Source organism: Ascaphus truei, chromosome 1, assembly GCF_040206685.1.
Source record: "Ascaphus truei isolate aAscTru1 chromosome 1, aAscTru1.hap1, whole genome shotgun sequence".
Taxonomy (NCBI): Eukaryota; Metazoa; Chordata; class Amphibia; order Anura; family Ascaphidae; genus Ascaphus; species Ascaphus truei.
Window position 1 is genome coordinate 318,611,439 of NC_134483.1, and position 15,270 is coordinate 318,626,708.

The window sequence follows — 15,270 nt, forward strand, 5'->3', positions numbered from 1 at the left end:
CCGTGGGGGGCGTGCCTGGGGCGTCACGGTGATGCTTTGATCTCATTGGGCGAAACTCTCATGTGACTGGCCTGTCACGCCAAGAAATCAGTTTCAACTGATTTCTTGCGCAATGTCCGCTTCCGCCCGCACGCCGCATGGACACAATCACTGCCTTAAGGCAGTCTGATCGCTCAGCATCTGCACGTTCTGCAGCACCAAGGCCCCAACCTTAAACGTCGAATCAGTTACAACTTTGAGATCATTATCCTTTGAATTGGGGTCATTTCGTGGTAATGCCTACAGTTGTTAAGGCAAAGCAGAAAGCACCATCGTCTCACACTGAAAACACTATAGAGAAATAGAAATCCCTATTACGTGTTACATTTTATATGCTAATGAGGCAAATGGTCCCTTTGAAGCAGATTTATGTGTCCCGTTGAACTTTATTCCGGGGGTTAAAGTTTCAGGCACCCAGTGTTTTTTCTTTGCAGTAGAAAACACATGAGCTGCTTATTGGAGAATGCCAGTAACTATTGCGGTTATCAAGTAGACCAATAACTATTCTCAGCTCCTTGTTGCAGACACTAAGTCAATGAATGACCTCATTTATTTTTGGTTTGTGCTACTTCAGATGATGCCACGAGAGTACCCCTTGGAGCAGAAGAGGGCTATATCAATGGCAGTTTTATCAAGATGCCAGTTGGCAATGAGGAATGTGTTTATATTGCCTGCCAGGGACCTCTTCCCAGTACAGTGTCAGACTTCTGGCAGATGGTATGGGAGCAGAATTCCACTGTGATTGCCATGATGACCCAGGAAGCTGAAGGAGGGAAGATAAAATGTCAGCGCTACTGGCCGGATGCACCAGGCAGACCCCTAAGGATATGTGATCAACTTCAGCTTACCCTTGTGAAAACACAGCAGCTGGAGAGCTTCATCTTAAGGGTCTTAGAGTTAGAAGATGTTCAGGTAAGAAAACGCACCTGTGTGGATTCATTTTGCAATGCTTGAGGGTCGTAATTAAGGGTACGAAGGGAATACACGAGTCGTGTTCTAAAGGAATGCACGCATCGTAAAAGTTGTCTATGGAAAAGTGCATTTGCTTCTACAAACATGCAAAAAAATAGATTTTATATTGTCTTAAATCGTCATAATTTGACATATCTTGTAAAACAAGTGAGGTGCATCTGGCTGCGTCAGACAATGTACCAACAACATTTTATTCTTTCTGTTTAGTTTAGTCCAAAATCATTAAACGGTACTAAGACTTTGCACAGCTGAAGCCCTTTTCCGCCAGAGGGGACTGAACGCATTACAAAGTAAAAAGAGGGTCATTGTAATAATGGAAAATACATGTTTAAGGGGTTACATCTGGATATTTGATTTCCTCTCGGTGCTTGTCACGTACGGCACATATGTGAGCACTAAGACCTGTATATGGGACAAAGGTTAATATACACAGCCATCCACCTGATTCACTTTCAGCTATGCAAAGGTCCCTCAAATTAATAATATCTTCCCTCATTCGTCCCAAAATACCATCTGTCACAAACAGCACACTTGTGAGCATGTGACATACATATGCCACCAAGGGTAATACACACAGCCAACTCCCTGCCCCACCTTTCTCCTTTGCAAGGTACTTCAAATGAGTTAATATTTACGTTTTGTCAGTTACAATATATATATTTATCCCACTGCCACAACCAAAGGTATTTAAAGATGCACGAACAGAGCCTTTGGTCTCTGTTTATTAAGAAACACTAAGGACATAACACACAAAAATCTGTTCAAAAAATTAAATTACTCTATAATGTTAAAAAATACAGTGCTTAGGTTACATAAAAAAAATATTACAAGAACATTTAGTACAGTTCTAATAAATGCAGACAGTTTCATCAAAATAATAAGAATAAACAAAGAATCTAACCGTTATTGTCTAATATTGAGCAGATTATTTCCCAAAGGATCTTCAGTGGAAATTGAGATTTTACGTGTTCCAGCATGGACATTCCCTTAATTGAGATCTAACTCATAATTAAAAAGTAGGACTTTATATTCTAAATTCCATTTATTGTGAACAACATAGGGGAGCTCACCCCTTTCATCAATCACTTATGACAGTTTTGCAACTTAAAAGAAAAAAACCTGTTCTTGACATTTAAAGTTTGCCTTAATATATATGACTTCACTGTTGCGCCTGTGTACTTAAGATACTCTCCTGGATATAAAATAGGACCGCCTAACGTCTGTTTTTAAAGGAGAAACAGATATCACAGATTATACATGGCAAACCCTGTTTTTTAGTATAATGTGATTTGTGTAATTGCAACGGTTACAAATATCTATTTGTTATTCTTGTGAATAGGTGTCAGCCTCGTGATATCTTCATCAGGGGTATAGCTATAGCCCGGGGACCCGCTCTCCCCACTGTCGGCGGTCCGGCTCCCTGCCCACACATTAATTCCCTGCAGCGAGCAGGCAGCATAGAGGGAAATCCCTTCCTCCGTAGGTGGGCGGGGCCTGTGACAGGGGGCAGGGCCCTGAGATGCAGTAGGAAGGACAGAGGGAAATGCCTTCCTCTGCAGAGCCTCCGTAGGTTGGCGGGTCAGGGGGCAGGGCCTCAAGTAGTGCAGCCTGAGAGACAGGCTGGGAAAGGTGAGAGGGAGGGAAGTGTTAAATCACAGGGGTAAAAACAGACATGATAGGGAAAGGATACAGGAAGGGAGAGACAAAGAGAAAATGAAGTACAAGAGGGAAAAGAAAGACACGAGAGAGAGAGAGGGAAAAGAGAGAGAGCAAATAGAGCGTGCACAAAGAGAGAGAGAGAGAGCGCACAAAGAGAGCGCGCGCAGAGAGAGCGCGCGCGCGCAAAGAAAGAGAGCACAATGAGGAGGCCCCGATTTATTTTATTTTTTGCCCGGGGGCCCGCACATGTCTAGTTACACCACTGATCTTCATATTTAATAAATCTGCTCTTTTTGGAATACCTTCTTAGCCACTTCCCCTGATACTCTGCAGAATCCCCAAAAGAATGCATTTCAAGGTACATTTAAAGGGTTCTGTTTATTCTAGTGTCAGGGAAGCCATATTTCAATTCCCCCACTTACAAAACCAGATATCCTTTATCCTTAGATCAGCGCATAAAAGTAAGCCTTGTCAGGGGTTGAACAGGCCATAAAAACAATTCTTGTAGTTCTAAGATAATTTGTAACCAACATTAACCTCTTGTGTGCCAGATTGATTAAAATACTTAATTTCTGCCATATTCATTACAGTGCTCCTAATTCTCGACCCGTCAATTTGTCATTATTGACTCTCTGATAAGGAGAGAGTCCTAAGGGTAAAGAAAACACTTAACTGACAAATATCTTCCCCTCCGCCAAGAAATTAAATGTTAGATATTGAGAGAGAGAATGTTGAAATTGTAAATCACTAACCTCGGGGGTTTGTGTGCTCGTTTGTTTCATCACGTGTACAGTATTTACATCCTATTCTTTTTCATTGCTCCGTTAATAAACTCCACGTATGTCCTCCCGTCTCTAGGCCGGTGAAGTCCGACACATTGCCCACCTGAACTTCACTGCCTGGCCAGACCATGACACTCCCACTGAACCGAACCAGCTGCTCACTTTTATCTCCTATATGAGGCACATCTACAAGTCAGGGCCCATCATCACACACTGCAGTGCAGGCATTGGGCGTTCAGGCACACTTATATGTATAGATGTAATGCTGAGCTTAATGAGCAATGATCTAGAGGTGAGTACCAAATTACTAATATAACAAATAATGTAGACATCGCACTTAATAACTCATAGGATGTGATATAAATCTGAGAAGTATCATACACAAGCCACAGAATGAGGCAGTATCATTTCAAGTAACTATTATTTGTGCTAAACTTGTTATAGGATCGATCATATGCATTTTGTTCTACTACTTATAGCAGCTTCTTTTTTTTTTTTTTGCCCAGGGTTTAATTTATTAAATATTGCTGCACATATTACAATGAGCTCTCACTTTACATCACGTACAGTAGTTTGGACCTTTAAGTGTTAGATAAGTTTTTATTTTCTTGATTTATAACTGGGTGTAATAGCGTGTCCATTTTCAGACGGGACATTAACTGCTATTTTAATGATTTTAAAAGAACTATCAAATAAAAGGTCAAATGAAAGGCATTGTTTTTTTATATATATATATATATATATATATATATATATATTTGCAAAGAAAAAAATATATATAAAGTAGCGCCACTTATGAAACTAGTAAAAAATAATATGGTTCCACCAAGTGCAATAAAAAAAATACAAACAATCCTATAATAAGTGATTAATAAATAAATAAAATTACTAACAAACTAGATTATACACTCTAATGCATGAATTAGAAATATTCATGCACACACATAATATGATTAAATAATAAAAAGTCCCAGTGTAAATGTCCAAACCCTAGAATGAGTCCTGATAAGTAGAACAGAACAATGTACAGAATCCAGGGGTCTACGGCTGCTCTCAATTGTAATAACCAATTCCAATAAGGGATCTAAAAGAACAAAAAGAAGACAGAGCTCACGCCCCATAGTGTATTATTGTACATTTAATATAAGGGGGGGATGGAGGAGGGATTAAAAACACTCACAAAGTAGATGTAAAAAACAAGCAGTTTGTGATAAAAATCACCACCGAGGCAGGCACCGTCTCGTATCACGTCGGCAGTCCAACAGGAAATCTCCGAACGATTCACCCGATAGCTTTCATCCTCTGAATGATCAATGAAAGTCCTCCACGCAATGGGGTATTGGAGTAAGGCCTCAGTGAAACATCAAACACGCTCCGGCCGTAAAGCGTGCATGTGACGTGATGACGTAATGTTGTGATGTCCGTCCCTGATGCGTTTCGTCACAATAATGCAACTTTATCAAAGGGATTCACACTTTCATTTGACCTTTTATTTGATAGTTCTTTTATCTGATATATCTTTATATATATATATATATATATATATATATATATATATATATATATATATATAAAGATATATCAGGACTTACACCTGGATGCTATTTTTTGATTCTGCTATTAGGATCCCAAGTTAAAATAAAGGTTTAAACTACTTCATTTCATTAAGAATGAATGCCAAGGCAATTAATTAATGTCTGCTCTACTTGTTTTAACAGTTTGACATCTCAGATTTGGTGCACACAATGAGACGTCAGCGGCATGGGATGATACAGACAGAGGTAAAGTACCATAGGGCTCAATTAACTAAGTACACAAATGGGTTTGCATATAATATAAGGGCTCAATTCCTGGCAGTGAGTTAATTCCCAGATAGGGCAACTTTAAAATCTCTTCAGACTTAAGAGTTGTATATCTTTGCTTCTGTGGCTTTTGGTCTTTGGATGGCCAATTTTATCAGTCACCGGGTCACTTTTCTTGGCTTACTATCCTGGGATTGGAAAGGACCTGAAGATAAACTGAATAAAGCAAAAGAGTGCAGACCCTTGAACTTCAAAGCAGAGATGTTCATTTATGCGTTCCCACCATTAATGTTTCAAACTTTCCTGTGACCTCTGTCAGCTCGTCCTGAACTTCTTAAACGAAATATTGATAATATAGAATCAATAAAAACCTTTGAAGTTTTTTGAAACTTTGAATGGTTGTTGTTTTGTACCACAGTAGCACACACTGGCGTTCTAATAACAATTTGTGAGTCTCTCTTCTCTGGCTGCAACTTCATCTATAGTTTTCTTATGAACATATCAAACGCAGATTTTAGGTCATTTAAACTGGCTGTTCCAAAAGATACCAAACCAAAATCTACTTTTGAATTGACCAGTATAAATAGTGAATTGCAGGCTGTATTTTCCTCCCCGGAATGAAAATCGTTTATTGTATGTCTCACAAATAACCCAGCCCTGCTCAATCCATCGCTCTGTGCCATTTCATTATATCATGGTTACACATCCTAAATTTCTTGCAACAAACGTAACCTAGACATACTGTATATATTATCCTGTCACGGGAGACCAGACCTAATTCACGCGGAATATACTGGGCACTGATAGAACAGGACAAAATTATAAAATAAACTGAAGATTTATTCACTTTCGGGCAAACACAACACTGAAACACAAATGACACTTGAAAATAACACTTACGGTAAAATAACAGGGTGAAGTATCCAAGAATAACACTGGCTAGCAATTCTCCTCACTTTTAAAGCTTTACACCAGGGCTGCACAACATACTGGCCTCTCTGTGCGGCCCGCGATGACTCCGGCCGGGCGCCACTTAATTAATTAATTAATTAATTAATTAAATAAATAATAATTTAAAAAAAAAGTTTTAAAAAATGGCGACGATTCACCCCCCCTCTTCTCCCCCCTCCTCCTCCCTCCACGCCCCCGGGTTTTGTGGTGCGCGGGGGCAGCATCAGCATGAGGAGGATGCCGTGAGTATTTTTTTTTTTCAATAGCAGGATGCCGGGGGCGGGGCTTAGTACCGGGGAGAGAGGGAGAGGATGGATGTTCTGATGCTGATCTAAGAGAGGTGTGTGTGTGTGTGTGTGTGTGTTGGGGGGGTGAGTGGGTGTGAAAAACGGGCTGGTGGGGGGGGGGGTGAAAAACAGGCTGGTGGGGGGGGTGAGTGGGTGTGAAAAACGGGCTAGTGAAAAACGGGCTGGTGGGGGGGGGGTGTGAAAAACGGGCTGGCTGTGAAAAACGGGCTGGTGGGGGGGGGTGGGCTGCTGCCATGTGAGGGGGGGTGGGCTGCTGACATGTGAGGGGGGTGGGCTGCTGACATGTGAGGGGGGGTGGGCTGCTGACGTGAGGGGGGGTGGGCTGCTGACATGTGAGGGGGGGTGGGCTGCTGACATGTGAGGGGGGTGGGCTGCTGACATGTGAGGGGGGATGGGCTGCTGACATGTGAGGGGGGATGGGCTGCTGACATGTATGGGGGCTGCTGACATGTGAGGTGCAGGGGGGGAAGTGATGTGAGGTGCAGGGGGGGAAGAGAGTGATGTGAGTTGCAGGGGGGGGGAGAGAGTGTCATATTGAGGGGAGGGGGAGAGTTTGTCATATTGAGGGGGAGAGTGTGTCATATTGAGGGGAGGAGGAGAGAGTCATATTGAGGGGAGGGGGAGAGAGTGTCATATTGAGGGGAGGGGAGAGTGTCATATTGAGGGGAGGGGGAGAGTGTGTCATATTGAGGGGAGGGGGAGAGTGTGTCATATTGAGGGGAGGGGGAGAGTGTGTCATATTGAGGGGAGGGGGAAAGGGTGTCATATTGAGGGGAGGGGGAGAGAGTGTCATTTAGGGGAGGGGGAGAGTCATATTGAGGGGAGGGAGAGAGACAGTGTCATATTGAGGGGAGGGAGAGAGAGAGTGTCATATTGAGGGGAGGGAAAGAGAGAGTGTCATATTGAGGGGAGGGAGAGAGAGTCATATTGAGGGGATTGGGAGAGAGTGTCATATTGAGGGGGAGAGTGTGTCATATTGAGGGGAGGGGGAGAGAGTGTCATATTGAGGGGAGGGGGAGAGTGTGTCATATTGAGGGGATTGGGAGAGAGTGTCATATTGATGGGAGGGGGAGAGTGTGTCATATTGAGGGGAGGGGGAGAGTGTGTCATATTGAGGGGAGGGGAAGAGTGTGTCATATTGAGGGGAGGGGGAACGGGTGTCATATTGAGGGGAGGGGGAGAGAGTGTCATATTGAGGGGAGGGGGAGAGTTTGTCATATTGAGGGGATTGGGAGAGAGTGTCATATTGAGGGGAGGGGGAGAGTGTGTCATATTGAGGGGAGAGAGTGTCATTTAGGGGAGGGGGAGAGACAGTGTCATATTGAGGGGAGGGAGAGAGAGAGTGTCATATTGAGGGGAGGGAGAGAGAGAGTGTCATATTGAGGGGAGGGAGAGAGTGTGTCATATTGAGGGGAGGGAGAGAGAGTCATATTGAGGGGATTAGGAGAGAGTGTCATATTGAGGGGAGGGGGAGAGTGTCATATTGAGGGGAGGGGGAGAGTGTGTCATAATGAGGGGAGGGGGAGAGTGTGTCATATTGAGGGGAGGGGGAGAGTGTGTCATATTGAGGGGAGGGAGAGAGTGTCATATTGAGGGGAGGGGGAGAGTGTGTCATATTGAGGGAATTGGGAGAGAGTGTCATATTGAGGGGAGGGGGAAAGAGTGTCATATTGAGGGGAGGGGGAAAGAGTGTCATATTGAGGGGAGGGGGAGAGAGTGTCATATTGAGAGGAGGGGAGAGAGTGTCATATTGAGGGGAGGGGAGAGAGTGTCATTTAGGGGAGGTGGAGAGTGTCATATTGAGGGGAGGGAGAGAGACAGTGTCATATTGAGGGGAGGGAGAGAGAGAGAGTGTCATATTGAGGGGAGTGAGAGAGTGTCATATTGAGGGGAGGGGGAGAGTGTGTCATATTGAGGGGAGGGGGAGAGTGTGTCATATTGAGGGAATTGGGAGAGAGTGTCATATTGAGGGGAGGGGGAAAGAGTGTCATATTGAGGGGAGGGGGAAAGAGTGTCATATTGAGGGGAGGGGGAAAGCGTGTCATATTGAGAGGAGGGGGAGAGAGTGTCATATTGAGGGGAGGGGGAGAGTGTTATATTGAGGGGAGAGAGAGTGTCATATTGAGGGGAGGGAGAGAGAGTCATATTTAGGGGGAGAATGTGTCATATTGAGGGGAGGGGGAGAGAGTCATATTGAGGGGAGGGGGAGAGAGTCATATTGAGGGGAGGGGGAGAGAGTGTCATTTAGGGGAGGGGGAGAGAGTGTCATATTGAGGGAAGAGAGACATGGGGGGATGCTGACTTGGGGGGGGGCTGCTGACATGGAATGGGCTGGGGATGTGGAGGGGGTATTGTGTGTTTGATGTGGAGGGGGGTATTGTGTGTTTGATGTGGAGGGGGTATTGTGTGTTTGATGTGGAGGGGGGTATTGTGTGGGTGAGGGGGAGAGATGGGGGTATGATAGATAGATAGATGGGGAGTATCGTAAAGGTTGATTGTGAGGGGTTCTGGGGGAGATATGATGATGATGATGAGAGGTGCTGGAGGAGAGATGATGATGATGATGATTTAACCCGTGCGGCCCAAATTTTTTTTCCTTGGAGCAGTTCGACCCTTCTCACTTTACGAGTTGGGCAGGCCTGCTTTACACTCTTCTGCTCCTCCATACAGCTCAGCCCTAATTTTTCGTTATACACCATCCCGACTCTTGTGTTCTTCTCAAGGATGTCTTCTTTCTACCCCCTTAGTATCTAAAGCCCTCTCCCGCCTTAAACCTTTCTCAGTGACTGCCCCACACCTCTGGAATGCCATTCCTCTCAATATACGACAAGCACCCTCTATCCACCTTTTAAGACTCAACTCAAAACACACCTCCTTAAGGAAGCATATGAGTAGCACAGTGATTTTTCGGGGTTCTGCGAGCACCCCTCGGGTTCCGCGGCCACCAGAGGGCGAGAGCTGGGATAACTCTCCTAGCTGTCCCAGGCCCCCACGCAGGAGTGACCCGGCAGCAGCAGCAGCTCAATGCTGTTCCCTCTCCCCGCTTCTGCTGTCAACTTCCGGCTGACTTTAGAGAGGAAAATCAGCTCGAGACCCGGCTCCCTTAAAGACACAGTGTGTGTGTGTGTCTGTGTGTGCGGGACAGAGAGAGAGAGTCTGCCTGTGTGTGAGTGGGGGGTGGGGGGGAGGGGGGGAGAGTGTGTGTGTCTGTGAGTGTGTGTCTCTGTGTGTGCCTGTGAGGTCCTGAAGTGTTTGATCGAGAACCTCTAATGCATACAGAGGTGAGCAAACTTTTTATGTCGAGCCCCGTTTTCATCCGTGATATTAGTCGCCCCCCCCCCCCCCCCCTTCCTGATGTAATCCAAATCAAATTTTTATTAATCGGTATACAATATAAATGTGAATACAAATACGTATAACTACTTGCAACAGCAAATTATCACTTATTTTTTTATAATAAATCAGTGTAGTAGTATAAGATAATACTGACTGCAATCTAATTCTCAACCTCCCTCCTCAACCTCTCCCTCCTCATCCTCTCTCTTTCTCTCCCCCCCACCTCATCCTCTCTCACACCCACACTCCTCATCCTCTCTCTCACCCACACTCCTCATCCTCTCTCTCACGCACCCTTCTCATCCTGTCACCCACCCTCCTCATTCTCTCACCCACCCTCCTCATCCTCTCTCACCCAACTTCCTCATCCTCTATTTCACCCATCCTCCTCATCCTCTTTCACCCACCCTCCTCATCCTCTCTCTCACCCACACTGCTCATCCTCTCTCTCTCACCCAACTTCCTCATCCTCTATTTCACCCATCCTCCTCATCCTCTTTCAACCACCCTTCTCATCCTGTCACCCACCCTCCTCATTCTCTCACCAACCTTCCTCATCCTCTCTCACCTACCCTCCTCATCCTCTCTCTCACCCACCCTCCTCATCCTTTCTCACCCACCCTCCTCCTCTCACCCACCCTCCTCCTCCTCTCGTTCTCTCACCCAACTTCCTCATCCTCTATTTCACCCATCCTCCTCATCCTCTCTCACCCACACTCCTCATCCTCTCTCACCCACCCTCCTCTCCCACAAACCCACCTCCTCTCTCACCCACCGTCCTCCTCTCTCTCTCTCTTTAACCCACTCTCCTCCTGCTCTCTCATACACCCTCCTCATCCTCTCTTTCACTCACCCTCCTCATCCTCTCTCAACCACCCTCCTCATCCTCTCTCTCACACACCCTACTCATCCTCCCTCTCAAACACCCTCCTCCCCTCACCCACCCTCCCTCTCTCACCCACCCTCCTCATCCACTCTCTCACCCACCAACCTCCTCCCCTATCATCCCCTCAGCTCACTCCTCTCCTCATCTCACCCCACCCCCTCACTGTCCAACTCCTCTGCTGGGCTTCCATCCTCTTCTTCCGCCACCTCCCTGCTACGCTCCCATGGTCCTCCGCGCCTCTCTTCAAAAATCGTGCGGCCTTCAGTTTGCGCACCCCTGCATTAGGACATTGTACTCTCGTCCCAAACAATGATCTTGCATTCTTTGGTTGCTTTTGTATTTTTGTTAATGTTACAAATTGGATTTTCAGAGTGACCAAGATTAAATAGTATCTTGAGTGTTGTGTGATGGGATCATGTCATCAGTGATTTCATTGCTAATGTCATTGTGAACTGTATCCAAACATAGACAAAAACCTGCAAAATTTGGTTACGATATTTTAATAGGTGTCCAAATGCATAGCTTACAGACAAACAGCTTTCCAAAATATATAGTAGATACTGAACAACAAACAATAATTTTTGACTGACTTTAGCAGCAAGTTTCTTTATCTCTTTGTATACAGTGTATTTCTTTCTATTTCCTTTACAGGAGCAATATATTTTCTGCTATCAAGTTATTCTGTACATCCTTAAATGTCTACAAGCTGAGGAGCAGCAGAAAAGCAAATAAAATATACGTGGTCACCAACCTAAAACGAGTTGGATGGGAGTTTCGTTTATCAATTCTTGTTCTTTTACCTTTGACACCTGTGAGCTTATTGATACGTTTGTGTTAAATGGTCACTTCCATTCCTATTAATTAAGAATATTACATAGTTATATACCATTTTCCCTAAATGGGATCATTTAATATACCAGTACAGCTCAACCCCGTTATAGCGTGATCCGCTACAACGCGGATCCGTTTATAACGCGGTTTCAGCTTGGCTCCCGATTTCAGAAGAGAAGTAGAAGATTTTACCTGCTTTTCAATTCACGGATCTTGCTGCCGGAGCGGTTTCAGTATATCCCATTATACCCCTGTTGAAGTGACGATCAAACAGGCACTTGCTGGCCACCCTCCTGAAGGACCCCGAGTGACATCATCCAGCTACACAGAAGCATGCAGCCAGTGCGAGGAGAACTGGGGCAGAGTGACAGCTTCCAGCAATAGCTGACAAGACTGGGGAGCTAGTCAGGAAACAGAAACTCTCTCTTTGTGCTGCTGACTGGTACATTTGCACAGTTCAAATATATATCTGTATCACATACAGTATGTTTTCCACCACATTTACATGGGCAGAACAGACTTGGTAAAGATCAGTTTAGTGTTACATCGTTTGCAAAAGGATACGATGAGCATCGGATGCAAAAAACATTAAAATGCAGTGTAATCAGGGTTCGCTGATAGGACAATGAAATCAGACAAATGAAGAGTGAAATGCAAGTTACTAGCAAGCTGCACTCGTCACTATTACCATAAATCAGCTTGTACAAATGAGTACTCAATGCCACACCATCCTACAACTTACGCTTGTGAATAAATAACCTTCATAGAACACACACATGTACACGCAGTGTTTAGACATTGTTTACCCATTGCTAGAGCAACCTTTTTATCATGGGGCTAAACGGAACAGAGCGTAGCCTGCTTATGGCTTATATCAATTCATAGATATTTTAGAGCATCTCATTTTCCATAAATGGGGTGTAGACAAGCGTATGCAAATGCCCATCTGCTAAACCTTCAATGTTTTTGGCTGCTTTCACCCATAGCAGTTGCTCTAACACACACACAATCACACACACACTCTGCTGCCGGCGCCTTCCTCAGACACACAATGGTCTTCTACCTCTGTTGTTGATTCTGGGAATCATGCTGCTGCTGTCAGCTCCTCCCCCTCTCGCTCTCTGGAAGCTGACAAGCAGGGAGAGGAGATATGCCGGGTAAGTCCTCGTGGAGCCCCTGATCGCGGCGGCCATTTTTTTCCGCGATCCAGGTTATAACGCGGTGGCATCGGGTGGATCCCAAGCACTGCGTTATAACGGGGTTCAGCTGTATATAATGTTTAAAGAACAAGAGCTGCATTTTAGTAGCTTACTTACTGTATGTCTGTCTAGTAAGGTATGAATGTTACTACAAAGAGGATGCCAAGTGCAGTTGTTAAGCTGCTTTTTTTTAATTATTTTTGGGGCGGGATGTAAAGATAGTATTTTCATACAGGGAAATTTGTTACATGACCTATTTACACACCTGTTTGCTAACATGGTACTTGTATACATTCGAAAACACGTTTTTCAAGTAATTTCAAAAGTTAAATTAGTTTTCTAGGGGATACTTGAAACCAGTATTTAAAAGCATAACAGCAGATTATTTCCATAGACCAAAAAGTAGTAGATTTATTGTAATTATTGCATACATTTCATGATGTTTACTTATAGAGTTTTATGTACTATTTATATAATTTTTCACAAAAGGGTTACAATGTGCCTAATTGTATAACTAGGCATTTTCTTTCTCCACGTTGTAAATAAAAATTACACGTTAAGCTTTATGGAGTAGTGGTTGTATTTATTAACACATTTTGTTAACATTGATGATGTGAAGGCATCTTAACTTTATCTGAAATCATCCAACATTCATCCCTAAAGAACACAGTGGTATTGTACACAAGTAGGCATTGTTTAATTAGAGAAGATCACCAAGGATTTAGGATTTCTGTTTGACATACTGTACTGTAAACTGTTACATGTTACATAGTAACGTGTATGTGAAGTACGATTGATGTTGGGGTTGCATTATATTTCATTTCCATACATTTTCCAAATCAAGTCCCCGGTTGTAAAGTTCTATGTAGAATTCACATCGTGTTAAAGGAAGGGGAGTCTCACCAAGATGTTTCTTGAAGTAGATTTAGTTGCATTTAAGCACACAATTAGGATTATTAGCATAGACTTGCCTCAGTGTGATGCGGACAAGTACCCTGGTCTAGACAAAGAATCTCTGTGAGAGCGCTAGAATATACACTCGTTTATATTGGCAAGGTCAGTTTAGCGATAAACTTTGTACTGTTCTCGCAAGTTTCATGTAGGTGTCTTTGCCTATAGCTTTATTAGACATATTGCTTATCTTCATACTAACCCCATTCTGATTAAAACATGAATCCATAGCTAGCTGGCTCATGATTTCAGTCTCATCATATAACTCAGTCTCTCCTCCAGTGTTCTTTTATAGGGGACTTACAGTCCAAAGTCTAACAAGTGTGCTCAGACCTTAAAATTCTAGTATAGCTCTCAGCAATATTGCATATCTTACCAGTTTAATTAGAGCTGGGTACTTGGTATACTTGATGGTCACTTTCTCAGCGATAGATGCTTCTTGTCAGCCTTGCGATGTATTTAAAGCAGCAAACCCGTCTAAAATTATATATTTTTAATAGCATTGAAACCATTGGATCCTCCGGAGCTGAACCACATTATTTTTTAGCTCCGGAGACCCCTGGTGGCCCAGATATTTACCGGCGTTACTGGTGTTTAAACTGGGCGTTTAAAAGGCCAACAAATTGGAAGCTGCAATGGATGATGTTGCAGCTTCCTATTGGGCCGCGGGACCTGCAAGATTTGGTAGCAATATTGATCTCCTTAAAGGGGAGGAGCACCCCAGTATCTACACAAGTATGTATCTCCTGAACCAGGGTGTCTCTGAGCTCTGAATGACCCATTGGTTCCAATTCTGTAAAAAAAAAAATAGAAAAAGCAGCCAGGATTACATGTTTAAATTATGCTAAATGCGTCACATGAAACTCAGTCTCATAAAATGTATGGGAATCACAGGAAAGAATAATGCTAGTTAGGTTACAAAATAAAATCAGCAAGTGCAAAACAGTCTTCACCAATAAACTGTTCTCCATAATAAATAATTAAAAGGCCATCAGGAACAAGTCCAAGGCAAGTCATTGCTCCATTGTGTTTGGAAGAGAATTATTAGTGTTTCCATTCTCAGGATGTATTACACCATCATCATCACCATCTTCAAGGCCTGAATTGGTATCCCCATGTAATGACTTATTATTGGTTTTGATGCCCATCTCTGAATGATTCGCAGACTTTTCTTTGGTTGCATTTCCAAACCTTCTCTTGTACAACTGATACCCTAAATTAATGAAAGGATTAATATAAATGTGGAAATAGATTCAATACTGTAGGAGAAACAGTACAACAATAAAAGGCAAACATTAGTAAACTAGCTTTGGTGTTTCAGGGCTATTAGGCTGCTTTGGGAAAAGACACACTGGTCTGGCTGATAATGCTAAATAATAGGTTGTTTTTTTATGGTACCACCATAATTTTCAGATTGTACAATCAGTGCAAGATAAATAACTATAGAACATATTACATGTGTGTTATATGTAATGGTCCCTGCTCCAAACAAATGGTAGGTGTGGTTCTATACCTGCAGATCATGATCCCAGTTGTTGAGATGTCCTTTATAAA

At 43.5% G+C, this 15,270-nt stretch overlaps 2 protein-coding genes across 10 annotated transcripts in view; one reads left to right on the plus strand and one right to left on the minus strand.

The window, feature by feature from the left end:
• The window catches only part of PTPN13 (protein tyrosine phosphatase non-receptor type 13), a 285,427-nt gene extending 272,096 nt beyond the window's left edge, over positions 1 to 13,331 (plus strand). For all 9 annotated transcript variants that reach the window (XM_075605884.1, XM_075605865.1, XM_075605874.1 and 6 more), the window contains 4 exons: positions 614 to 951; positions 3,529 to 3,744; positions 5,171 to 5,233; positions 11,387 to 13,331. In XM_075605884.1, coding sequence (XP_075461999.1) covers positions 614 to 951; positions 3,529 to 3,744; positions 5,171 to 5,233; positions 11,387 to 11,467 — 698 coding nt within the window. In that variant the 3' untranslated portion in view covers positions 11,468 to 13,331. The remainder of the gene's footprint in view (positions 1 to 613; positions 952 to 3,528; positions 3,745 to 5,170; positions 5,234 to 11,386) is intronic.
• Positions 12,976 to 15,270, minus strand: part of SLC10A6 (solute carrier family 10 member 6) — a 49,962-nt gene continuing 47,667 nt past the window's right edge. Inside the window, exon 6 of the mRNA XM_075605938.1 lies at positions 12,976 to 14,929. Within this exon, the coding sequence (XP_075462053.1) occupies positions 14,730 to 14,929 (200 nt within the window). The 3' untranslated portion in view covers positions 12,976 to 14,729. The remainder of the gene's footprint in view (positions 14,930 to 15,270) is intronic.